We start from the raw sequence: 27,834 nt of genomic DNA on the forward strand, positions 1-27,834 counted from the left end.
CTATTAAACAGTACCATGGGAAGTTATGGTAAAGCACATAGTAGCCTAAATCAACTCAGCTCTGATGGGTACCTGACACAAATTGGGGGACTTTTTAAGCAGCTGAGCATAGTGCTCACCACACTGTCCCTACCAAAGCAGAGGTAACAGTCTGTAAAGGAGTACTTTTACATTATAGAACACTTTCTTGTTCAATTTCTTTTAGGGTCTATGAAGATGTTTCCAAATTCTCAACACATTTTTTTCAATATCACTTACTATCAGGTGGTATTAAGTTTTAGAATTTATCTGTATCCTGTGTGGAACATCTGCATAAATTTAACATGTCATTAAAAAAAACAACAACAGTGTATAGATTCACATTGTTATAATTTCAAAACTCATTTAAGTAACCCAACGAAAATGTAAAAAAAAGTGATTACAAAGATGAAAATAAATTTGACGCTTTCTTAAATGAGTAAAAACGAAAGGTGCCGGAGTTCTTGTGTGAACCTTGTTTACATCTGCTAATATAGTGACGCAGATTACAGGAATGTTGACTAATGGCAATACAGTAACATGCTGTTGGCTAAATAGGATACATAAGTTAGTATAATAATACTAAATGGGACTGTGGAGTTGTGTTCATACAAGTCACACTATTGGCTATGACTTAATCCACACAGGGTTCTGATGAAATCTGAGTATTTAACAAATGAAATACTGTAAGTATAGGAAGATTATATTATATTGCTTGACACTGGCTTGTAGAAACAAACAGTGGGTTGACTTTAGGCCATTGTTCTTTAAATGCATCACTTTAAACAGTAACAATTTGTTCCAACTATATGTTGCAAACACAATTTGTTCCAACTAAATGTTGCAAATACAATTTGTTCCAACTACATGTTGCTAACACAATTTGTTTCAACTAAATGTTGCAAACACAATTTGTTTCAACTAAATGTTGCAAACACAATTTGTTCCAACTATATGTTGCAAACACAATTTGTTCCAACTAAATGTTGCAAACACCATTGGTTACAACTACATGTTGCAAACATGTTCTAAACATCACAGAGCTATAATGGGCAGTAAGGGAAGATAATGTAACAATTCTGACAAGGAAAAAAATGTTTTTGCCAAATATAAATCCCCCTTTAAGAGAAAATAAAATATTGCACACAGTAGAAATACAATTTTCTTCAGTTACATCCAATTAATAATTGTTCTTAAATAACAAAAACATTAATTTACCAAAAATATGAAATTTGAGTACAAAAGATTTTACCCCAAAATCCCACACATGAAGTTATATCATAATAAAGATACAATAAAATAAACCATTATCCAGATCTTTGGTAATTAAAAAAATGTTAACTTCAATTAATACCATATTACAGTGCAAAGAATTATGGTACAAAAATATAAATAAATCCAGTGTTAGGTGCTTATAAAATAAATAGAAAAAGTTGATTACCTCATAAACTCTAATTCTACAGTGTTTATAGGTAGAACATGTTTATATTGTAGGACGGAGAGTATTTTATTTTCATTCACTCATCACAAGAATTTGTCATGATTACATATACAATCAGAAATATCACATTTGATCACTATCACAACCAGGTACAATCATATGGTACAACAAACTATGGTACAACGTTCTTCACAGAGTACAAACCAAAACCAAAATTGGATTTCACAATAATATGAACCAGTTTTAGAGCACCTCAATGACAAATTCATAAGGAAATGTCTTGTTACTGCTGATGATTTATGAAAGGTTATGTTATTGTTATGGTTAAGTAAAAATCAGCTGCCTGTCAACCTTAGTATAGGTTGACTTGATAACAATCATTGACGTATAGAAAAGATTTTTTTTTACTCTTATCCCTTTACTGTCTTGTGTGCCCAAATGTGCCTGAGATCTTTATAGGCAGTATTTTCATTTCAGCATAGTAATGAGATTTTTAGATACCGAAGCAGGTCAGAAACAGTTTTATTTACATTTTTTTTTTACTTGTATAAATAATTAGTTAAATTATAAACTAACAAAAAGGTTACTGCTGATGAATTCAACATTGATTAAAGTGTAAATAAAAAGATAAAAAAAGAAAGTAGTTAAATAGAAAAAAAGGTTTTCGATTCCTGACAGTAAAGGGTTAATGGTAAATTAATTAGCTATTTTGAATCCCAGTTGCATAAAGCATCTGTGTGAAAACACGAAAAAAAAAAACCCCAATAAATTTAATCCATCTCAACATATTTAGCTGTGTATTTGAAGTGAAGAGAAAACCAGGCTTCACTTTCAGGCTATCTGTCCTTATCTGTGCTTCTCCCTTACAGGTTAAATATGTTCATTTGTGCTGTACTGTCCTCTTTTGGCTATCTGTTCTTTCTGTGCTGTCCCCTTCTTTAGGCTATCTGCCCTTATCTGTGCTGTCCCCTTCTTTAGGCTATCTGCCCTTATCTGTGCTGTCCCCTTCTTTAGGCTATCTGTCCTTATCTGTGCCATCCTCTTTTGGCTATTGCCCTTATCTGTGCTGTCCCCTTCTTAAGGCTATCTGTCCTTAACTGTGCTGTCCCCTTCTTTAGGCTATCGGCCCTTATCTGTACTGTCCCCTTCTTAAGGCTATCTGCCCTTATCTGTGCTGTCCCCTTCTTTAGGCTGTCCAGATCTTTGTTGTTTCAGGCTGTCCCCTTGAGGCTATTTGTCCTCACAGTCCAGACTCAACAGGGCCTCCATACAAGCAGTGTAGCAGAACTGGTACTGGTCCTGTAACATAGGTGTTTGTTATAGTAGATAGTCAATTAAGAGAAAGTAACTTAACATGTTTGAATATTGGAGGAAATCAAATAAAGTAGCTTTAAGAAACAGCTGGTTTACAGTAGTTTGTTATTGTTGGGTCAACCCCAAGTCAAGTCACCTTTACTTTCCAAGACCTTAGTGAAGTCCTACTGAACTGAGCAGGGAAGTAACTCAACCACAGTCTACAAAGTAACTCAACCAGAGTCTACCATTCAACAATCATACCAATTTGTTCAATTAGTGACTATCTGAGTATGTGGTATGTCAAGCCGTGTGATCCACTGTTCTATAGTCATGATGTAAATAACAGAAGCAACAGAACTTACAGTTGTTTGAATCATGCCATATCTTTGTTTCCTCAAACTGCTCACTATGTCATATAAATTCACCTGTTAGAATGTAAATAGCGTGTTCATTTAGTTTCTCATTGTAAACTGAAGATAGTTACATCAAAACCATTTATATGCCTTCAATTTTAGATAATCGCCATCTTATCTTTACCATAAAAATACTATTAATTATTCAAAAGAAATTATTTTTTTAAATAAATCAAGACTAAATATATCCTATCAAACATATATTTTTACAAATTTTTAGATAATAAATCCTTTTAAAATAAAAAACATAATTTTTACTATATTAAAACTACAATTTAAAAATAAATAAATCATTTGCCCATCAGATATAACAGGCCAACACTAAAATCTGGCTATGACAAGTATAAAAAAGATGAGTACCTGTAGGCCCTGTTCAATGGATGTGAGAGCAATGTCTACTGCTATAAAAGTCCCAGTTCTACCAATGCCAGCACTACAATGGACCAGTGGGGGTGACCCTTGCTCAAACAGATGGACCACTTGAAGTAGCTGAAATATAGAGAGAGGAAATAGCTGTATAAGCCTATGACCCATGAGTAGGGACAAAAAAATCACAGTATTGGGTGGATGAAATGAAGTTACTTAGGACAGCTGTTACTTAGGACAGCTGTTAAATATGATCTATTTTAGACCTCTGTATTGTGACTCTGCCTAGAACCATGGATCAGCTAATTAACTAAGTGTCCAGACATTACACTATTCACACAAGAAACAAACATGTACCTTTAACAAAGGGAGAGCAGTCTCAGGAACCCCATGATCAGGCCAACCAGTGTATTGCAATAGAGTAGCTTCCCTTCCATAGCCAGTGCTGGTTTCCTCAATTGTCATGTGCAGCACAAATATCTCTTGCAGGTGGTAACTTCTCATCTGTTTCACTTTCAAGGCCCTTTAGACAATTATAATTGGTACATTTTTTAATTTAAGCTAAAAAATTTCATTGAATTGCTTTCTTAATGTCAAAACTGTGATTCATCTAAAGCTTTATACTTTTTTTGTGTATAAAAAACAAATTGTTGATAGTATTTTTTTTTAAATACACAAATTAGCTCTGAAATTATTTTTTATTATAACATTTTTTTAGAAAAAATATAACTTGTATGTATCAAGTATTAGGCTTGAGCAAGGACATAAACTAACAGATGCGTGATGTATAAAAACTGTTACCCATTATAAACCTCCACAATTTCATCTTTAGTTGAGGGCCAGTAACAGTTGCACTTGGCTTTCCCCCCTTCAGTGACCTGGGTCAGCATGGCAATGACGTTGATCTTCTCCTGCCATATCATGTACCAGAAGTCTGAGACTGAGTCGGTCACAGGCCCCTGGCACGCGATGTACCTCAGCTGCTGCTCACCCACACCTACGCTGATGTAGCTGGCGTTGATGTAGTCGTTGGGCATGTTTAAAAGCTTCACTCTATTCTCATCATCTGAAACAAAATATTTTTTGTATAGGTCAAGCTGGGAAAAACATTTACTACATGAATTATCAATATGGTTTGGTGTATGGTATCATGCATGTAAAAGTATACATATCATATTGGGACAGAGTATTGAGAATAAAATAATTCTGATTATATCAAGATCCATACATAAAGGGATTTAGAACTTGGATTGAGAGAAATTGGCATGAATTTTAACTGATGAAATTCAAGATCTTTTAATTTTGGAAAATGTAATGTAAAATTGTATTTTGTAAAAAAAATTTAAAACTTTGAAATTGTTTGTTGGATGATGTATGGACAATTTTATAGCTTTTTTTTTCAATTTTTTTTTTAAAAAGTAATTTCAACACAACATAAACACAGCCATACAAGTGAATGAAGCCAAAAACTAGAGTGACCTACAGGGTAAGACATTCCTGTATCTGTTCTTGGACTTGTTGGATGCCATTCTCCCCACATCACACGGACTGGTTTCTTTCATTTGGTGAAGATTCTGGGTCAAAGGTTAAAAGGTTACTCTAATTGTAGGTTGTATAGTACAAAAGTCTAATTGAAAGATCCTTTGCAAGGTAGTAGGGTTTACCATGAGCTTAAAAGTAAATAACTATATATAGATGGGGGGGGGGGGGGGGGGGAAAGCCAAGAGTGACCCCTAGAAGCACATACTTATATTGTAGAAACCAGATGTTTAGAGGTTTTAATTCACTCAAATAACTATGAGTAGACAAGATGATTCCCTCAAGCTCAATAAAACTAAACAAACCAACTGTAAACAAACCAACTGTAAACAAACCAACTGTAAACAAACCAACTGTAAACAAACCAACTGTAAACAAACCAACTGTAAACAAACCAACCTTAAACTCCTCACTAGGTTCCCCTCCCTCCACAGCATCAGACAGCTGTTGGAACAGCTGAATCAGGTAGACATCATTGGCGTTCTGACTTTTGCACAACAAGGGGAGCTCATCCAGCCATTCATTGCTTAAAATCACAGGCACATCCATGCCCACCTTGCGAGGGGAAACGTACCATTCCAGAGCTGTAAAAAAATTAGCAAAAACAACATTTTAAAAGCATAATACATCTGCTTCAAAAAATGCAATTAAAAACAAAGATACATTTTAAAAAATATATTTCACTGAGATTAGATTCCTTCTAAACAAAACTGATTTCTTCATGATAAAGATTTACCTTTAGATCCTTGAGCTGCCACAGGTTTACTTGTAGTGCTTGGTATAACTTCATCTTTGGTTCTCTCCATTAAGCTTAGTGCATCTTCAGCTAACGAGCTTATATCTTCATCAGTGTCTACAGCCTCTGTAAGATTAACCTCAATTAATCCCTAGCCACACCCAAATACATTATAACATACACGATTCCTTTAGAGAATTACTTTGGGATCAGCTCTCTAAAATTATTTTACCAACTTAAGAAATTCAGCAGCTTTATTAAATTTATTCAGGAAACTGCTCAGCAAACTGAGTAGTAGCGTTAATGAAAACTTGTATTTCTAAATAGAGTTGAATACTTGAAATAGTAACTAATCAGGCTTATAATGTAAAAATATTATTACCTTTTGTGTAGTTTTTGCCATCTGCATGAACTTTACGCTTGTCAGATCTGTCAGAAATTTTGTTTTTGTTTTAGCTAGTTTAGGTTAAACAGTAAAATATTTTTCAGCTAATAATTTAATTATAGAGAAAATATTTTTTCTTTCTTTAAAAAAATAATTTAAAATAAAAACTGCATGATATATTATTATTCATTCTAAAGTTGTGGGTGGTTACCTGAGGACTGTGAGCGTAACCTCTTCCCCTGCCTCTCTGATGATAGAAATAGCTTGGCTTTTTTCAACACCATTCAGGGAGGTGCTGTTCACCTGTGACATGGGAGATAACTATATGAATAGGAAAATCTGAAATTTTGCTGAATTTCTGAACAGCAAGACACATAAAAGAAAAGGCTGTGCAACCTATCTATTCCGTCTCACTTTGAATAATTAATGCAACAAGTATCTCAAATATCGGAGCGCTCCATTCACATTTCACCAGATGATGTTAGCCAGATCTAACCTGTAAAATTTGATCCCCAGCACACAAGTGTCCATCTGTTTCAGCTATTCCACCAACTTGCAGTTTCTTGACATAGATACCAGAAGCTCCATCATGTGAACGTTGTACAATACTAAAGCCCAGGCTGGCCTTTGCTTCCCCTTGCCTCTTTAACTTGATTGTTAACATATTCTGTTTTAGAGCAAAAATTGGGCATATTTCATAACACAAACTAAATCAAGAGACATATCAATATAACCACACAATTGGACATCACTATTGTAAACAGTGGTTCTAAAAACAGTCAATGGATTACTTCATGTGTGTCTTCACTGGGGTCTTCTGGTGGTAGATTGCTTGAGGTGTCTTTGCTGGCCTTGTAGTCATATGGTTTAATGACAGCCTTGGGAGTGTCCAAAGATTTGACCAGTTCTTTGACTGGCCTTTGGGTCACATCAGAGATTGGTGCTGCTGACTCACTCACAATGGACACATTCTGCAGGGAAATCAATAAAAACACATCTATTTTGTCCTTTCAATCATTTGAAATCTTTCAATTATTAGTGGTGGAATGCTAATATACCAGTTTTCTTCATTATATTTTAACTTCCTTTAAGAAAGTTATAGATTGCCAACTGAGTACAGTTAATACTTCACTTATGTTAATAGTAGGTAAAAGTGATGGGGTGGGGGGGGGGGGGGGGGGGGGGGGGGGGGGAAGGGGGTGTGGGAAGAGATGATACTTCCCCAACTAACCTTCAAATTTGTAAGGTTCTCTCCCCTGCTCACCCTGCCTCTGAAGGATGGGGGCCTCTCAAGCTGCAAGTGGACAAGTTCTGGAATCTTCCTCAACAAAGTGACGGCTTCAACATGGCTCAGGACTGTGGCATCTGTACCATTTATCTGTGTACGTAAACATGTCAGATATACACAAATGTTAGATTTACTTATATACACTAAAATGTTTAGACTGGATTCCAAATTAACATATTGCTTTAACATATTCTAACATCTTTTTTTCTAGAATTTAAAATATTTTCAACACATAGTTACGACTAGAAGACGACAAAACATTCCACTGACCTTTTTGATTTTATCCCCTGGCCTGACCCTGCCACAAGAGATGGCAGGGTCAGATATCAGCTGTTTGACATAGCAGCCACCAGTGTTGGCCCCACCAGCTACTGTGAAGCCAAAGCCTTCATGCTCTTTGTGTAAACTGACTTCAATTACCTGCAAGGTAAGGCACAGATCTCAGTTTACTTGACTGTCTATGTGGTGAATGATGGCTTATTTGTTTGATTGAACATGAAAAATGATTGCTTTTATGTTTGAAAAGAAATTAGGTGTGTTGAAACAGCCATAAACAAAGTTACTGTGTAGTGAGAACAAAATGAGGTGTATTAGAAAGATATTGTGGTCAGAACAGTGTTATATATAAGGCAATGTACCTAGTACAATGTCCTGTTCTAGACTGTAGTGTTTACTGCCCACATAATATAGCTCCATGAAATTCAAATTACTTTCTCTGCATCTGAACTTTTTGTTGGACTAACCCCTTACCATGGGATGGTATGGTTTTGCAGTAAAGAGCTAGACTGGGTTCAAGTCAGTAGAATGTCATTGAGTCCACCCAGCTCTGATGGGTACCTAACTCAGGATAAGCAAATGAAGCTGGGCATAGTGCAGACACTATCCCTTCATATGCCAAGGTCTCTGAAACAGATGAACCCTACTTCATCTGCCCCATGTGGATTGAGCAGGAATGGAAAAAGATGATTAATCCCCTACCATTAAGGCAAGCTGTGTGGATGGGACAGTGTCACAACTCTCTTTTTGTGGTGATGAATGAATAGCTCACCCAGTAGAAGTAGAACCAACAAAACTACTATCAGATGACAAAGTCAACTTATAAAAAGCTAAAAACAACCCAACTCACCTCTGGGCTGCTGGGTGGTGGAGGTTGCTCAAACATTGCTGCCATCTGTCTGATGCTGGACCTACTGTTACCCTCATCAAACCTCCGACTCTGTAGCTCAGCCACTGCACCACCATCCTCGCTGTGGCCTCTCTCCGTGGGACTTGAACCATCAACCTGCTCAAACTTGTTCAGCCTCAACAAAGATTTCCGCCTTTCTTCTGAAATCTTCTGTGGGGATCTGATGACTGATTCATTGGAGGAAGACTGGGAGAAGCTTTCAGGGGAAGCTGTGGGGTGGAGCCTCTCATTCAATGCATTCCTTAAGACATACAACTGCTCGTTGAACTCTGAACTTTCATCTCCTTTCAAGGTTACATCAGAGAAGTCAATGATATCACTGTCTAGAAGATTCTCTGGGGTTGATCTACGGTACCCTTCAGGTGAAGATTTGTCTAGCGGACCTTGGGACATGATTCTCCCAGCATTTATGTAGATGGTCTCTAGCTCGGAGCGGGAACTGTCCAGCACATCCGAGTCTACATCACTCTGGGTGTTAGACTCTGAGCCAGCCATGGTTACTGGCCTGATTTTGATTGTATCCTTGAGGTTTGATCTTTCTCTTGCTGCTGATGAATCTGATGACTGAACATTGGATGCCTGTTGGGTGAGGTCGTCTGATATGGGTTTAAACACCTGGTGGTCATGGTACTTGAGGTAGGAGTTTTTCACCTGTGGGGGCTGGTGTGGATGGGCCATCAAATCTCCATCTAGAATATTCTGAAACAGAATATTTATTATTAAACTGATTTTCTTGACTTTCTGAGTAATTTGCCAAGTTTACAATGTTAGCGTAAATTGGCCAATATTGTACACATAACCTACTTGATTATAAAACTGATTTCCTTGATTTTCTGAGCGAGAGAGTTTCACAGTGATGACATCCAATGCTGAGTCCAGTATTGCTTGTGCGTCCTGTAGTCCAGTGATGTTTTTACCCTCTATCTTCAACAGCCTGTCACCTGGTAAGTTAAAAAAAAATTCAAGTGTTAATAAAGCTAATTTAACACCATATTGATCTCTATAACACAGGATGAAGCAAGCATGAGTAGTTTCCAAATATAAATGTTTAGGTTTAATGTGAACAATAAAAGTAATTATTATTTAACAAAATGATTTTTAACCCAAAAACAATGTACATAAAGACAAGTAGGCCTACCAGGGGACAAGACTTTTTGCTGCTCTGCTGAGCTGCCTCTCAGGACTTTGGTGATGTAAACTCCATCCTTCACATGACTGGTGCTGTACTTTCTCTGGAACACAAGACATGATGGAAGGATTACGTAAGGATTAATGATTAGAGGTCAGATGAATATTTTAATAAACCTTTAAATTACATGAAAAAGACATGAGCTGAAGGAACAGTGTAAAACATTGCAAATACTTGCCTCTATTTCAATTCCAAATGTACCATTTATCTTCTCCAGGGTGACCTCATATTCATCCTCACTGCAAGTTTCCAATTAAAAAATTAAAATTTTTTTTTATATATTTATCGTAATTGCAAATATTAAATTAGAAAACATCTTTTTTTTACAAATAAAACCAATAATGATAGTTGCAACCAGAGAAGGACATATAACAGTGACCACCTTAAAGGTTTCTCTGCTGGGTCCTCCATCAAGCTGTAGTTGCGTGTGTTGACAGCCTTGTTCCCTACCACTACTTTATTCAATGGCCCTTCTACAGTCTTCTTCACAGCACTCTCAAAGTCACTGTCAGATGATGAGTCCTCTCTATCTAGTGCTGCAATGTCTTTTATCATACAAGAAAACAGTATTGTTATTAAATGGTATCCAACACAAATACATACAGATTCTCTCTCTCTCTCTCTATATATATATATCTATGTGTGTGTGTGTACAAAGGAATAGAACTGAACAATAAATATGTGTCAAGGGTGATAATGCAACAATTATGATTATAATAAACTGAAAGGGAAGCAAACCTAAGCAATTATAAGCCAGGACTTATAGAAACAGATGTAACTCTTTATAAACAAGTAATCAAATTTAACAATAAAATTTATTGTTAAAAGTTGCAAAGCTTATCTAAATAGAAAAAGGGTAGTGTAATCTGATGATAAACATATTTTAAACTTAGGACTAGATTTGTACTGTAACAGTGAATAAAAATGAATTGTACTCACCACCTAGTATCTGTAGGGCCTCCTCCTCCTCTTTAGTCAGCTGACCATGATAGAAATCTGCAGAAGCTCCAGGAGTACCCACAGGTGACCAGCTGACTGACTCCCTGTTCAACTCGTACTGCAGCTCCTGGTCCTCACGAAGTTTCATCAGAACGTCATCGTCCAGTTCATTGTTGTTCACCTCTGGGTAGCTCTCCTGGCCATCCTGCTGACCACTGCCAGGTTTTCTCTTGGGGTTTCCAATGTCAGCCAAAGACAGAAAGGTGTTGGGGTGTGTTGTGGTTCCCACAAGGTTCTTGTGTCTACGTGTATTGTCTGAAGTGAGGTGCTCTAAAAGTTGATTCTCCTTGTCAGAATTGTAGCTGTCACTATCACCATTATTTCCATTTTTATAAGGGAAATTACCAGATTGCAAATAATCACTAGTGATATTGCCTAAATACTCATCTTCATTATATATAGATCCTAGACTATTTCTATAGCTACTGCTATTGATCAAAGAAGAATTCAATTTTCTCATAAAATCAACATGCTCATCTTGATGGTTGCGTTTCTTTATAGTGCCAGGGGGTCGAATCTGCGAGACAAGAAGAGTTATCCTATCCCCGCCATCTCGAATCATTTCCACAGCCTCGTGGTGTTGCTTCCCTTCCAGACTGACCCCGCCTATAGCAATCAGCCGATCACCTGGCATGATTCTCCCATCTAGCTCTGCTGGACCCCCTGGCAGTACAGATTTCACAAAGATTCCAAGGTCTAAACTATTGGTTGTCTCCCCTCCTACAATAGTTATCCCAATGCCTAACTTCCCTTTCTTTTCTAATGTGATTTCAAAGATGCGTCGCCCTGTTTGTGGATCTCCCGAGATAAAATATTGAGGGGTGGTGTAAGGGGGAGACACCTCTGCAACAATACAAAAGAGGAGGGTTACATTACAGTACCAATACAATTAACATTTGAAAACATTTTTAGTACAAGTTACCCTAGAGCAACTTAACACCTGTCTTTAATTTTTTAAATGCTGATTTGGAAGTCAAAGCTGATGAGTAAGCAGACAAATAGTCCCTTGTAATGATAGTTACTGTCAACAAACAAATCCACAAAATGTGGTTCTGAGAAATTTTTTAATGTATTTACTTGCATCTGTGTACCAACAATTTTAGTTTTCTGCTTTTATAAGACAATTTGAAAACTTAAAAGTTGGTTTTTATACAACAGCCACTACCAGTCTATGCAAATATGAATTAATAATTAGTATTAAGCAAAACTTCCACCCCCCTCCCCCCAGCCATGAAAAAAGAATATCCTTAGTACCCACTCCAATTTTTTCAGCTCTAGCTTAAAATAGCTCAAGGCTTAAGAGACTCATTTCATTGTGAAAAATTTTAAAAGTAGTTAAAATTATTACTGTGTTCTTGTGGCCAAATAATTCTAAAACCTTTAGAGTGTCTGGTACTTAAAAAAAAAAAATCAAAGAATAATTAAAATCTAAAATATAAGAATCCCTTGAAGTGGATAAAGAGCTAACATAAAAAAGTATTTACCATCATAGTCTGTTCTATCACTGACTACTGCAGAATCCAGGCTTAAAGACCTGGAACTCATGTCTGGAGAAGAGAAAATGTAATTGTTGCAAAGTTATGTTACAGAACTCTTGTGAAAGGGGGCAAAACATACTATAGATTACACATACTTATGCATAACTTAATGTAAACACTATGTACAATTTATCGGATACTTTCAGAGTGTTATTAAAAAAAAAAATATATATATATATAATGTGTTGGTCAAAATAATTTAGTTAAGATGTAGTGAGTTATTTTAAATATTTAATGCTGCTAAATGCAGATTTGCGACCTGCTATTGAGTTAGAATCATGATGAAATAGTGAGAATACCCAGCAATAGCTGCAGCTGATGCTCATCAAATGTTGTGTTGGTCAGGTCTGATGTAGAAACATGCAGTGGAAGTGTGCCGAGCTCAGGAAACACAACAGGTCCTCCTAGAATTTGGGCCATGCGAGGAGGCTGGTAGGGAGGGGGGCTGTGAGGGCAGAGTAAAGGATGCAAACAAAGTTCACATGCAGCATTCTGGTTACATGCAGAGTACAGATGGCATTATGTTATATTATACACAAAGAATGGTTTTACTTAAGGTCCATTAGTAGAACATTCTTACAATAAAACAAAAAAAGGGAAGAGATAGACTTAATACCTAACAGTCCTCATTTTAATCAAGTACAAAGCTGAATTAGTAGCATCAAGATGCATAAATCATAGCAAAACAAATTTTTTTTTAATTAAAATTAAGATAAAAGAGGTTTAATAGACAAAAAAAATTCAGCAAGACAAAGTGAAATTAATAATCTGTTCAACATGCACAGGCAAAATGCTTTATTCAATCAGAACTAATTGACAAGATTTCAACTCAACAGATAAACCATGCTGAACTTACTTTCTATACTGGAGAGGTTTGTTATTTTGTGTTGATTGTCCTCCCCAGTCTTCTTCATCCTCATCATCATCATCAGGCAAGGCCTTATAAAGAGATGAAAGAAGTATAATTGTAATATTTACATAAAACCATTTTTCAAAATACTTAGCAAACAAATCAAAAATTATGTTTTTGAAACATTATACATATTTATTTATATCTGTTTGTCCAGTGTCTTACCTGTTGACTTGGGTCTACATATGCAGGTAAAATAATGTCCCCATCATCCTGTTCTTGAACAGCATCATCACCAACTCCAGCATCCACTGTCTCAGGGCTAACCTCTACACTCAGATCTCCTATAACAAAATGTTCATGATAAATTTGACCAACTGCTGATTGTCTTAGAATTAAGTTTTATTTTCATGATAAATTTGACCAACTGCAGATCGTCTTTGAATTAAGTTTTATCTTCGTCATAATTGTGTCCAGATTTCTATAATCAGTATGTATCATGGATAGATAACAACTGTTATCTATTTAACAGACTTGATGTACATTTGTAAATGATAATTAAAAGGAAATAAAGAAAGATGAATGCAACTGAATGAAACGAAACTTAAAGTAAAAAAAATATAACAAAATGCTCAACTTTTACACACCGCTATCATGAGGAAAAACACACAACAACCTAAAATACTAGTTAAGATTAACAGAAATGGCTCATAATGGGGGTATTCAAAAACTTCACAGAATGAAAACGATTGTTTTGAGCAATGAGTAAGAATTAATTTAGTAATTAATGTGTGGTTTTAAATGCATGTTGAAAAAATAGTGTTCATAGATTGCCTACCTGCCAGAGTTTCCATGTTGCTGGGTCTTGTCCTCATTCTGATCTGGAATCTATGTTGGTCAGTGGAAAACTGCAGTAAGTAGCGGCCCCTGCGAGACAAAAGACAATGGGAAAGAATTATTTTTTTTACAAAATTCTAATTTAGTTTCTCACCCTGTTTTCTCAGAATGTGCTCATTCTAATAAAGTAGGACCTCTAAGTCATTAATAATGACACAAGCATCAATTTTCTAGATCGTATGAGTTATATAAGATTAGTTTATTGTTCTGTGAGAGTATAATATATGAAGTACATGTAGGATAAAAACATCGGAAATGAAAAAAAAAATATCTACAGCTAAAGTTATGGTCAAGTTTAATAATTTTGAATCTACATTATTTTTATGGTGCAATGCCTATCTGCATGGAGCTAACTTCTCTACTACTGGCTCAAAAAATATAACACAGCTTACTTTCTGTAGGAGTTGGTGTAGAAGTTTATCTTAGGTGGTTTCCCTTTACTGGTCTCCACTTTGGGCTGAATGCTGAATCTCCTCTTGTTGAAGGATATTTTCAGGATAGAATTCCATGGGTAGTCTTGGACAATGTTCCTGCCCTGGACCTCTGGCTCAGCCAGGGTCAGGCTGTGCTGGGACAGGCCTATCCACATGAAGTTGTCTGTATGAGACTTGCTCTGTGACATAACAAATACACACAATTTAAATAAGACAGGCCTATCCACATGAAGTTGTCTGTATGAGACTTGCTCTGTGACATAACAAATACACACACAATTTAAATAAGACAGGCCTATCCACATGAAGTTGTCTGTATGAGACTTGCTCTGTTACATAACAAATACACACAATTTAAATAAGACAGGCCTATCCACATGAAGTTGTCTGTATGAGACTTGCTCTGTGACATAACAAATACACACACAATTTAAATAAGACAGGCCTATCCACATGAAGTTGTCTGTATGAGACTTGCTCTGTTACATAACAAATACACACTATTTAAATAAGACAGGCCTATCCACATGAAGTTGTCTGTATGAGACTTGCTCTGTGACATAACAAATACACACTATTTAAATAAGACAGGCCTATCCACATGAAGTTGTCTGTATGAGACTTGCTCTGTGACATAACAAATACACACACAATTTAAATAAGACAGGCCTATCCACATGAAGTTGTCTGTATGAGACTTGCTCTGTGGCATAACAAATACACACAATTTAAATAAGACAGGCCTATCCACATGAAGTTGTCTGTATGAGACTTGCTCTGTGGCATAACAAATACACACAATTTAAATAAGACAGGCCTATCCACATGAAGTTGTCTGTATGAGACTTGCTCTGTGGCATAACAAATACACACAATTTAAATAAGACAGGCCTATCCACATGAAGTTGTCTGTATGAGACTTGCTCTGTGACATAACAAATACACACACAATTTAAATAAGCCAGGCCTAAAAAATGGTGGGGGGGAAAAATCAATAGTAAGCTAAAAATCTATTAACAGTAAACCTTTTAAAATTCTGTATATCAAATAAACCACAAGTAAACTACACACCTTAAACAGCCGGTGGAAATGGATCCCGTACTCAGACAAATGGCGCACATGCTGCAAGTATTAACAGTGTTACAGATTAACTCACTGATTAATAATTGGGTAACAATTTAACAGATGTATTGAACAGATTAATCCATGTGTAAAAGTGTTTTACTGAACAGATCAATAGCTGAGTAACAACTTAACAGATTTACTGAACAGATTAACAGAAAGCTTAACTGAATAGAATTGAAACTACTGGCAACAAATAACATTTTTACAGCCAAATTAAACACAAGATGACATTAATACTGAACTTACAGTAACTAAATATTTTTTTAAACTGGTATTCAAGTAAATAGTTTTTTCTTTATGCTGGCAGTAATGGACACCAAATCTTTCTTTGCACTGGCATTCTTTTGTGCGTGGTCTCAATTATTATGTTGGTGGGCAATTCTTCCAACCTAATAAAGTATTCCATGTCAACATGCTATGCCCTATAAGTCCAATTGACTCAGATTCCAGACTCATTTTCTTTTAGATGTACTTCCATAACCTTAGTTCAACCAAGAACAATCTAAGAGGCAGAAGTTTTCTGATTCTGGGGTTGTTTCTGCAAGATGGGTTGATGTCCCCACCAGCTAGTGAGTCTCACCTGCTTGAGGGAGGGTGGGGACTTTTAACAATATCACACCCCTGCCTGCACAGCCCCCCCCCCCTCCCACACTGATATTAAGTCGGGTTGGTTGTGTATCTATCTGTCCCCAGCAACAACAAACCCAATAAACTCCTTAAAGTACCTTAATATGTGTATCTATCTATCCCCAGCAACAACAAACATAATTAAAGTACCTTAATAAACTCCACTTCAGCCTGAGAGCTCCCAACACCTTTACAGTTCTTGTGTTCCCTCACAGCATTGTTGTACAAATAGGCAGCTCCGTATCTTTTGATGTTCATGTATGAGAAGTAGTGCTCCACGGCAAAGTATCCCTCAGTGGGCATCAGTGAGTGGTCACCATATTCAGCCTGCAGCGCTAGCCCAGTTAACCTGAACAAGGCATCAGAGTTTCCTGTCACTCTTTCTTCAAGGATGTCTTTACGTAGTTGCAGGTACAGCAGGTGGTAGCTGATGGTGTGTCTAGAGAGGTCAAACAAACGTCTGATTAATATCATTTTAAGAATGTGAGTCTAAATTAAGAGTTTTTTTGTAAAACTTTGGTTATTATAATTTTAGTGACTGACATTTCAATAAAGTTTGATTATTGCAATTTTATTGATTCTGACATTTTAAAATTTATTACAATTTTGTTAATTCTAACATTTTAAAGTTTGATTATTACAATTTTATTGATTGTGATAAGCTAAATACTAAAAATGATGTAACTATTTCAACAATTCTATATATAGCAATTCATTTCAATAAGCATACCAGGAAAAAGATGCATCTTAAAAAATCAACAGCCTACCTGAAGTCAGTTAAGGATTCTGGGTAGAACTTAATCCTGACATAGAGGGTAAAGGTTACAGGGGGAGAGTGACTTTTAGGTCCTTCCTTCCAGCCTTCTGGCGACACCTTGTGGAGCTTTGTGTCAGCGTCCAGGAAGAAATGTTCCCCTTCTGTTGGCACATACAGGGATCAATATCATTCAATGGGTAGTAGATTTTACTGAGTACAAGGTACTAAGATCATTATTCTTAAAGGAACTAGCATTATGAAACAACAAACCTAAAAATCATAATTACACATATTTTACATTAAATTGCTTGTTTCTCTGTTTCATTGAATCTTACCACAAATGTAGGTCAAGCCAAAGAAGAAAAAATCATCCAGATCCAGGTATGGAATGACCGCATCAAACAGCTGCCTTCCCATGATGCTTGGGTCCAGGACAACCTCCAGCCTCTGGCCAGTGAGGTGGACAACAATCACTTTTCTGGCAGATGCTGCGTTCTTTACACCCTAGTGGAGTAATAATAGTCAAATATATTTAACACAATGAATACTTGACTGAAAGTCAAATATATTTAAACACAATGAATACTTGAATAAAAGTCAAATATATTTAACACAATGAATACTTGAATAAAAGTCAAATATATTTAACACAATGAATACTTAACTTGAAGTCAAATATATTTAACAAAACTAATTTCTGAGCTAAAAATGTGTACTTACATCTCCAAACAATGGTAAAGCTATCTTGATCGGTGGTCTATCACTCAGATGGAAAAACTGTGGTCCACTGTATTCCTACAAAAATAAAATCTTCCATTTATAAGACTTAACAAAAGAAAATCTAATTTTCATAGGAAATGAATTAATTTCTTTTTCACTGATTAAGTGCTTAATTTCAAATTGTATGTTTAGTCTTTTATTTTATGACATGTAAGCGGTTATATAAATACTTTAGAAATTGCTTTAGTTGAATGAAAGATAATGTGGACAAAGGCCTCACACACCCTGACTTTGACTGGCTCTGTGTGGGGGGGCTTTGTTGGTGCTTCAGATGATGGCTGACGTTGAATTTGTTGCGGCTGTTTTCTTGGGGGCTTAACTTGTTGCTGACTTTTCTTTTCAACATGCTGGACCTGAGGTTGTACCAGAGGTTGCACCTGGGGTTGCTGCAGGGCTGGTACAGCAAATACGGTTGCTTCTTCAGCTCTGAAAAAAATATCTCTTTCATGGAACAAGTTAAGCATAAAAGTTGTTTTCTCACATCAGTTTTCATGAAAAAAGCAAAAATTTGTGTCTTAAAGTAAGATGACTGTAGTATGGATGCCCAAGCTAAGATGACTGTAAATTCTAAAAGGATGTACCTTAAATGACCAGTGTAGTCCCCAGTGTTTAACAACAGTGACAGCTGACTTCCAGTATCTGTCTCTGTATCTTTGCTGTAGTTTAGTGCTGCCTGTGATCCCAGCTGCGCATGCAAGTCTGGTTTGTATGTTCCTGGATTAAACAAGGACAAATGTGTGGTGAGCCAGTCGTAAAAATGGATCTACCCCTGATTCTATTAACCAAAAAGGTATTGTGATGATGCGAAAAATAGGTAAAAGAAAGGAGAAATATAAAATAGAGTAGGTCAGCTAGAGATTGGTCAAGCTGAACAGATAGAATTGCCCAATCAATTAGGAACTAACTGACCAGTCATGTATGATGATCAGCCAATCAACCCAAGCATTAGAGCCGTTAGTCAGTTGAGAAAGTTGAGTGTTGGAAGGCAGTTGGACACAGATATTGTTAGGAGGTGGTTGAGTTGGACTTGGGACAGTATATGAAAGTTTTATTTCTATTCCTAATTAAACCAATCTCTCCTCACAACAACTTCTCTTCAATCCTCAAATATAACTGAAATTTTAATTATATTCTCTTTTTCACTCCCTTATTCATGTGTTATTTCCCTTATTATCTTTTATTTACCAATAGCTATCACACCGGAAACTATCTCAACATAAAGGAACACTCAACAATAGTAATAAATAAAGAAATAGCTTTTAACAAAGAGCTTTCAACGTACCTAATGTGTATGACATCAGTGATGCCATAGAACGAGCATCAGTCATATTTTCACATGACATTAAAGTAGGTGTCATTAGTCGACTGCGGACATCACTTAATGCTGACTGCTGTTTGCCACAACTGTGAAAGATTTAGTAATTCAACTTTCGTAACATAATAACTTTTTAAAGGAAAGAAAAAAAATTTGGTCATTTAACTTTTAACATGTATAAACTATGCAGACCTAAAAATTTTTGTGGTTTAAATTTAATGGAGGGGACAAGATAAAGTATGAGATAATTACCGAGCTTGACGCAGACGAATCTGCCGTTCTTTTAACTGTATGTACTTTTGGTATGCAGGGCTGCCTTGTCTCTGGCCTAGCAAGCCCTGGACTGAGTATGCAGCAGCCTTGAAACAACACAACAGGCAATTTTAGGTTAAAATTTAAGTACAGGCAATTTAAGGTTAAAATTTAAGTACAAAATATCGTGTTTATATTTTAAATTCTGTTTTATGATTAAAACAATACAACAGGCCTAAGGGGTTAAAATTTAAGTACAAAATATCGTGTTTATATTTTAAATTCTGCTTTATGATTATTCTATTTTCTACATTCTTAATTGTAACACTGAAGCGGATCAAAAAACTATTCCAACTTTATAGTTTTTTCCTCCAGCATAATTAAACATTTCATGCTAACTGGCATTATTTCTAATTAGCTGCTATACACTGAGTAGAATATAAACAGAAAAATGATAACCTAGGGTTTTTTTTTACCTACCTGTGAATACCTGGTTCCCAGGTCAGAGTAATTACTAGACGAGGAAGTCATGGAAGTGTTTAATAGTTGTGATGCAGACGAGGTGGCTGTGGGTGCCCCATGTGTGTCGTTTGACCCAGGCAGAGGGGCAACCAGCTTCTGAGGAGATGTAGAGCCTTGGTAGCTAGCAGTCACAATCCCTGAGTCAATGTCACCTGTGTTCACATGAAAGAAAAAGACAAAAGCAATAAAAATTTTAACTATGCAAACAAAACAAAATATGTAGGCCTATCATGTAAAAAAATAACAAATGGAAACTCATAAAGACTAGTAAATATATAATTTAAATATGCAAATTCAATAAATAAAGCTTCACTAATTAAATAAAATATAGTAACCTCTGTCTCTGCTGGGAGAACGTGACCGTGACCTGGACCTTGAACGTGACCATGACCTTCTGTGCTCATGCCGATGTCTGACACGAGGGCGTGGCCTGCGGGCTCTGCCAGGCTGCATGGACATCAGGCTTTGGTGGCTCCAGCTGCTGCTCAGACTTTCATCATCCATGAACCTCTGGTTCAATGTAAACAATGGAAAAATGTATCCAACTTTTTATGATCCATATTAACATCACCCAGCTTTTATAGGATTTAACTTTTAAAAACCCTTATATTGTTTTATACAAATTATTTGAATTTATAAAAATCCATAAATATTAGTGACCTTTAAGAAAATAAACTCATGCTCTAGAAATCTTAATGTAAACATTTTCTAAGAAAAAATCTAACCACGAGGAAGATTTTCAGTTACCTTTAATTGATTTCCAAGAACAGATCTGTAAAGCTTTGACAAAGTGTATGTGTTTGGAGGTTTAAGTGAATGTGAACTGGCTTGAAGTGCACAAGCCTGTAGCAAAGCAAATACAGCAAATAAAACTCCTCTCTACATAAAGGTTTTTATAACATCTCAAAATGTTATACTAATTAAAGAAATACTAGAATTTGATGTCATCTTCACTATTACAGCCTCCTAATGAAGGTTAAGAAAAGTGTATTACACAGTATATAATAATGCCACAAAGGCGCATACTACTTCTTTAATTATTCTACATTGCTTTAAATATTTTTGTAAAACATTTCGTAATAGATAATGCAGTTGTTTAATTTAAAAAAGCTTGAGTTATAGCAAAAAGAAAATAAAGATCTTACTTCTAAAATAGACATCAAGCTCAGTCTTATAGATGCATTGCGCTCACTCATGGCTTGTAGAAGAGAATCAAGGTCATAACTGATACCCAGGACCTGGGAGAGAGAGTAATATACCAAAATAAAAACTTGTTGACATCAAGGTCATAACTGATACCCAGGACCTGGGAGAAAGAGTAATATACCAAAATAAAATAAAAACTTGCTGACATCAAGGTCATAACTGATACCCAGGACATGGGAGAAAGAGTAATATACCAAAATAAAATAAAAACTGACATTGTGTGCATAAATGTACGTTAGCCTTATATACCAATATAAATTTCACTGTTTTCTCAAATTTATTTTTAAATTGTTCACCTCATTCTCTTTTAGACCAAACTCTGAAGCCACTTGTAAGGTGCGACCCAGAGAGTATACAAACATCTGAAATAGAAAATTAGGAATATTTTATCCACAGTAAGAAAATCCTAAACAGTGTGTAACTGTAACTACAAAACAAACTTTTTGAGCAAACAAAAAATAATGAAAATAAAAAGTACTCAATACTTAAGTTTTTACCTTTTCAAAAGCAGTATCTGAAAATGGCTGCTTTAAATTAGCTTGCAACTCTGGTGCCATATATAAAGAGCCGTGCAGATTGTGGGCAACTTCTGTAAGCATTATAGTGCCATTATTCTTTAACAATAAGCTGCTTGGTGTAATCATATGTCGAAACACATCTGCAATGACCTCTCCTAAAAACAAGAAGAAAAATTCATTTTAAAATTACCGACTTAGTTCTTGAAGGACAAATGTTTTTATAACTGATTGCTTAGGGTTAAACATTGTCTCATTGAGGAAATACCTTTGATTATGATATCCTGCAGTGCCTCAGCACACAGACAGAGGAGAGCCCAAATTTCTAGCTCTTTGAGTGGTCCCCCTCTGGTCTCTAGAATTTCTGAGAGACTCAGAGGTAAGGCAGTAAGGCTTGGCATACTTAGAATGTTTATAGTATCTGAAACCATAATCAAATGGAACAATATTAACATCATAGAAAAAGGGAAGGGGGGGGGGGGGGGAGCTGCTGCATTCTAGCATACAAAAAACATAATAAAAACAAGAATCTAAATAAAACTTGTAATTTGTTACCACTTTAACATTTAAATTTATTAATATTTAGATATAAAAATAAAAGTTTTAAAAATGTGTTTTTCTTAAAAATAAATAAGTTATGTAACCCATTATTACACCACTGATTGATCAATGCATATATTATCAGATTGTGAACAATAAATATCATAATTTGAATTAAACTTGGAAAAACAAATCATTAATAACTCATTACTATATTAAAAGTGAAAAGGACAAAGTTATTAATTTACTATCCATTATTGTCATACAGTAGACTCTCTTGAAAAGGTTGGGGGGGGGGGGGGCTGTGTTGTGTAAGGAGATGTAACATCAAAGCTCTTATATAGGGCTACAAGTGTTAGTATGAATTTGAACCCTCCAAGTAGTCTCTTAAATAACAGTTACATTTGTGTTGCTTTTTGTAAACAATTTCAAAATTAGGAATGTCAAACCACAATTTCACATCCTAAAACTGTTACCCATAAATTTGTTTTTTTACCCACCCTCTTCCAATGACAAAATTCTGCCTACACCAATGGTTTGGAATAGTAGTTGACAGTTTGCTTTTCACACAGATTTAGGCATTATTCAGACACACAAAATAGAAGAATACTCCAGAGGCGTAGCGAGGGGGGGCGGGACATATGTCCCCGGGCGCCAACCTTAGGGGGCGCCAAAATGGATTGGAAAAATAAATTGAAAGGTTGAGGGAAGTGCAAATCGAAATCTTGAGGTGGGGGGTGGGGGGTGGGTGTGGGTGGGTGTGCAAGTCGAAAGTTTGAGGGGGTGCAAATCAAAAGTTTGGGGGGGGGGGGGGGGTGCTACGCCTCTGGAATACTCAAGATAAAGGTTTAAAGGTTTTTGCCTTGATCAATTTTATAAGGGCAATTTCAATTCAATATTGACATACCAAGCAAACTTAAAATCAATACTCTATATATTTTAGAAATATTTTTCTTTCTAATAATGGAATAATTATGCAAAACCGATCCTTCATATTTTCTTTAAAAACAACAGGAATGCAAATTTTTTCAAGTGATCAATTTTAGTGCAAACACAACTGCACCAACCCCACTGCATCCTTTGCTGGTCCTCATTTACAGTGGAGAGACAACATTATTAGACTAAAATACTGATTACATACCTTAATTAATAATGGGACGGAGTGGTCTAGCGGTAGACTGCTAACCCTTAAGTCTCAAGTTCGAATCCGGGTTTAAGTCAGTAGACCGTCCCCGAGTCCACCCAACTCTGATGGGTACCTAACTCACGTTAGGGAAAGTAAAGGCGGCTGGGCATAGTGCTGACCACACTATCTCTTCATATGCCGAGGTCACAGAAACAACTGAACTCTACTTCACTTGCCCCATAGACCGTCAGGTTTGAAAAGGGAAACTTTACTTTTACCTTCATTAATTATTCAAAACGCTAAGCAAAACTATGGTACAAGGCAGAGTAACCCTAAAAAAGACTAATTTGTTAGTAGACACTTTTTCTTCTTTAACTTAAAGTAAAGAAAACAGCAATAACCTTGACATTTACGGTGAGCTATATTATATCTAGAAGCTAATTTTAACACAACTTTTTAGCTAAGCATTCAATGGTTCAAGTTTTGCAGTGAGGAGGTAAGTTGCGAGACATACCTGCAGAATCACTGGTAAGTAATGAGACACAATTTGCAAGACATTTTTTGTTTCATGCTTTTGGTGGTTTGTTTTTTCTCCAGACGTAGGAGAAGAAAAGTTATAAACTAAATAAACTAGTGTTGTATGTTGTTTTTAAACTTTCTGGATCAAGTTTAGATTTTTTTAAATATTCAAAAATCTTCTTAACATCATTGCTCATATGATAGCTTGCTTACATTTTCTTACAGGTGGGAGACAAATCTTGTCTCTGTCAATGGGTCACCTTGAGTTCACAAAGAAAATATTAAACTATATTTTTTTAAATCTATATCTAGATCTTTATTTAAAATTCTAAACACCCACTTCTGCCGCTTATGTTTTCTTTTCTGCATGAGAAAAATACCACGGTTTAAGGGGGCACAGGCAATGCATAACTTTAATAAAGCTCAAAGTCTGAGCAATAGCTGTATGACAATTGTGCTTGGAGTCATTGTGAGTGTATATATAATACAAAGTGTTCCACACAAAAGAAAGAATGCAGTGTTATTATGTGACCACTCTCCCACACTATTTTAGTCTAAATTCTCTAGATTCTAGATCTAGATAGTCACTAGGACCCTTCCCTACCATATATAAACTAATAAACTCACTTCTAGTCTGTCTAGTCTCTAGTAACTTAATAGTAGATCTAAGTGGAGGTAGTCTGAGTGACAATCAGCTGAGTATAGTTATAGTCTAGCACAGCTAGATCTAGATTCTAGTTCATTATTACACATTTTTCTGTTGTTTTTTTTTTTAGCCCTACTAGCGTGTACTACTTACTTATTTTGTTCTTATTTAACTAGATCTAGATCAAGTTCTTTTAGATCAGGGGTCTCCAAACTTTTCAGTCCGAGGGCCGCATTAACTCTCAAATTTCAGTTCGGGGGCCAGTTTCTTCCAGACATGTCTTTGATTTTTCTGGGCTAAGTTCCTCAGCCATCGCCAACAAACGTTTTTTCCGTGGACAAAAAGATCTCCGCGGGCCGGATAAGAGGACGTCGCGGGCCGCATCCGGCCCGCGGGCCGTAGTTTGGAGACCCCTGTTTTAGATCTAGACTTAGACTGTCTTAGACTAGCAATACTAGATAGATATCTATAATCTAGAACTAGATCTAGATACTAGACTCTAGATAGATTCTGATCTTGATTTTATTTTTTTAGATCTAATCTTAAATCTAAATCAGAAATCTAGAAGAGATTCTAGATCTAGATGACTAAGAATGTAAAAAAATCTAGATCTAGATCTAGATATGAGCCAGCTGAGAGACCAGTAACCACTGACTGACCAAGTAACTTACTCATAACAGTAACCAGTACCACTGATTATCATGATGAGTCGTGATCATCGTGATGACTGAGTAACAACAGAAGTCAGAACTGAGAAGTCAGAAGATTGAGAAGAATGAATGAAGTATGAAAGTTTAATTTTGTCCTTAGCCTTTTTATTAGTTAGATTCGTAGATCTATATCTTGCTATTCATGCAATTAGGCATCTATATGAATTAGATTATATTTACTTATAAATCGAAATGGATTATTCTAAGCAGCCTTGGTTGCCAAAGTTTATCGAAATAATGAGTACGATGCTTCCGCCATATTTTGTTCTTTTATTTCCTACATCTACTCAACTCAGCTTGTTGCCAGGTGTCAGTGTTATTATCGTGAATACTTGCTAGACTAAAGATGAATTAAATATTAAATATTTTGATCTAGAATCTATAATTCTGAGTGTTTAAAACATTACTTCCATGTGCATTAAAGCTGATGCTAAATTTTAATTTATTTAAAATTTGTTTAATGGGACATTTTAGTTTTAGTTGTCATAGGTGAAGGATTTTCTAAATGCCTTTTTATTTGGCGATATAGTAATGAAGCAACTTTGGCCATATTACAAAACAGTATGCTAGCCTAACAGCCGAGCTCATGCTATAAATAAATGCAACAGGTGTAATTCCTAATATTATTAAGAAGGTCGATGCTAAAGAAGGCCTTAATTCAAAAGCTGGTTATCCGAAGTAACAATAGAATTTATATTGATTTTAAGAGCATATTAAACCACTCTATTGTAAAACGCTCGTCAATTAATTATCACACCTGGGGGAGGAATGAAGAAGTAGGTTCTGACTTTTGAGAGGTTGTATCACGCGGTCAAGGGTCTAGAAAAATGTGAGCTCGTGTGCAAATCGAATTAGGTTTTTTGTGTGGATTGAAGGGGGGGGGGGGGGGGGGGCGGGTAGATGAGGAGAGTCGGAAGGGAGGTAAAATCGGCTTGATATGGGGATATGTAAAATACAAAGATGCATGCTAATCTTAAACTGTATATGGCCTACAGGTCAATATGAGCACCAAAAAGTAACCTTTTCCAAACGTCTACAATTGTCAGTACGGACTGTGCACAATAAAGGGCCTTAAGTGCGTATAATCAACTTTATATTATGACTTTTTGAATACTCTACCTTAATGTAGTCACAGATAATCGAACAAGGGAAATTGGGTTTAATAAAAATATGTGTTAGAATAATTGTAATTTTTTTTTATCAAATGAGAAAGAAAAAAATCTTAATAGCTACTCCTCTAACATTTCTGCAGATTAAACAATACAAACCACTTGGGGAAAAAAAAACACTGACAAAACGAACAACTTCATTATTTGATTATGTAACTAGAAAAATATTTTCATCTTTATTTGAAAAGAGCCGAAAGTAAATGACACATTTACTGTTATCTACATTTACAAGATGCTAGTCTACATCATCCCTGCTTATTTAAATGGTTCTCTTACTGATCAAAAAAGGTGTCCAACATCGACAAAGAAGGTATAATTCGAACAAAAGGGGCGTAACTGGAGGAAGAGGGGCATGGCTGAAACTAAAGAGTCATTTAATATAACAAAAAAGAATAATTTAGCAATATCAAACGTCACTCTTCGGCAGCTTCTGATAGTGAACTGGTTTTCAAATCTTCTAATTACACACTTCTTTTTCAAACGATCACTTCCAAATCACGTTATTAGCCTTCCGAGTCGACTATGGGGTTGTCCTTAGCCAACTTCGCATAATTTTTAAAGTGGGTGCGGTTTTCGTTGAGGTTGATGTTGTGGTGAGGGTTATGGTTTACGGTTCCCAGAAAGAACCGCAACGGAAAAAAGCGCAACGGAAAAAAGCGCAAAACAAAAAGCGCAACGGAAAAAAGCGCACACGGAAAAAAGCGCAAAGAGAAAAAAGTGCACACAGAAAAAAAGCGCAAAGAGAAAAAAGCGCAAAGAGAAAAAAGCGCACACAGAAAAAAGCGCAAACAGAAAAAAGCGCAAACGGAAAAAAGCGCACACAGAAAAAACCGCAAACGGAAAAAAACGCAAAATGAAAATAGTCGTTGAATATATAGTGAACAAGAAAAAAATAGACGTTGTGTCAAGCGATTATCGCCTGTATCGTGGTGATGTGAATGCACATGGTAGTGGTATGCTTTAAGTGGTAGTATATCGCGTCAGGTCAAACACAACACTCTCACAGCAGCCCTAACAATCATGTATAAATGTGTCATCTAGTCCTTATAGGTCTTTGTGCGAAAATGGCTCTTTGTGCATTTTTCGGTGTGCACAGTTTTCTGTGTGTGCTTTTTTCTGTTTGCGTTTTTTCTTTTTTGCGCTTTTTCTGTTGCGCTTTTTGTCGTTGCGCTTTTTTCAGTTTGCGTTTTTTTCCGTTTGCGCTTTTTTCTGTGTGCGCTTTTTTCCGTTTGCGCTTTTTTCTGTTTGCGCTTTTTTCTGTGTGCGCTTTTTTCTCTTTGCACTTTTTTCCGTTTGCGCTTTTTTCTGTTTGCGCTTTTTCCGTTTGCGCTTTTTTCCGTTTGCGCTTTTTTCCGTGTGCGCTTTTTTCTCTTTGCGCTTTTTTCCGTTTGCGCTTTTTTCTCTTTGCGCTTTTTTCTGTGTGCGCTTTTTTCTCTTTGCGCTTTTTTCT

At 36.0% G+C, this 27,834-nt stretch overlaps 1 protein-coding gene across 2 annotated transcripts; it reads right to left on the bottom strand.

Annotated features, from left to right (window-relative positions):
• Positions 1-352: 352 nt before the first annotated feature.
• LOC131927070 (tyrosine-protein phosphatase non-receptor type 13) lies at positions 353-25,516 on the bottom strand. Of its 2 annotated transcripts, none has more exons than XM_059282727.1 (43): positions 25,396-25,516; positions 21,943-22,095; positions 21,657-21,832; positions 21,456-21,521; positions 21,099-21,191; positions 20,701-20,796; positions 20,289-20,463; positions 19,912-20,105; positions 19,432-19,538; positions 19,147-19,268; positions 18,446-18,578; positions 18,089-18,290; positions 17,805-17,879; positions 17,420-17,588; positions 17,095-17,245; positions 16,478-16,766; positions 15,647-15,697; positions 14,534-14,754; positions 14,083-14,171; positions 13,470-13,585; positions 13,251-13,333; positions 12,694-12,839; positions 12,341-12,403; positions 10,797-11,699; positions 10,240-10,402; positions 10,036-10,096; positions 9,807-9,900; positions 9,473-9,609; positions 8,609-9,367; positions 7,753-7,902; positions 7,426-7,572; positions 6,986-7,165; positions 6,691-6,861; positions 6,406-6,497; positions 6,192-6,238; positions 5,810-5,935; positions 5,473-5,657; positions 5,018-5,108; positions 4,336-4,600; positions 3,892-4,057; positions 3,529-3,657; positions 3,118-3,180; positions 353-2,758 (listed from the first exon to the last, which is right to left on the bottom strand). In XM_059282727.1, the coding sequence occupies exons 2-43, from the start codon at positions 22,073-22,075 to the stop codon at positions 2,690-2,692; spliced, it is 6,948 nt and encodes a 2,315-aa protein (XP_059138710.1). In that variant the 5' UTR covers positions 22,076-22,095; positions 25,396-25,516; the 3' UTR covers positions 353-2,689. The 2 variants fall into 2 exon arrangements, with proteins under 2 accessions (XP_059138710.1, XP_059138709.1); XM_059282726.1 differs by having other exon boundaries at positions 13,470-13,588.
• Between the last annotated feature and the right edge of the window lie 2,318 nt (positions 25,517-27,834).

The sequence above is a fragment of the Physella acuta genome, unplaced genomic scaffold (assembly GCF_028476545.2).
Source record: "Physella acuta isolate Inbredline_101_S28 unplaced genomic scaffold, ASM2847654v3 ptg001369l, whole genome shotgun sequence".
In the NCBI taxonomy this organism is placed as follows: Eukaryota; Metazoa; Mollusca; class Gastropoda; family Physidae; genus Physella; species Physella acuta.

Coding starts and splice junctions, on each gene's coding strand:
- LOC131927070 (XM_059282726.1), bottom strand. CDS start 22,075: ATGCCAAGCCTTACTGCCTTACCTCTGAGTCTCTCAGAAATTCTAGAG. Junction 17,589..17,804: donor CTTTACCATTGTTTGGAGAT/GTAAGTACACAT, acceptor TTACTCCACTAG/GGTGTAAAGAACGCAGCATC. Junction 17,246..17,419: donor TGGCTTGACCTACATTTGTG/GTAAGATTCAAT, acceptor ATGTGCCAACAG/AAGGGGAACATTTCTTCCTG.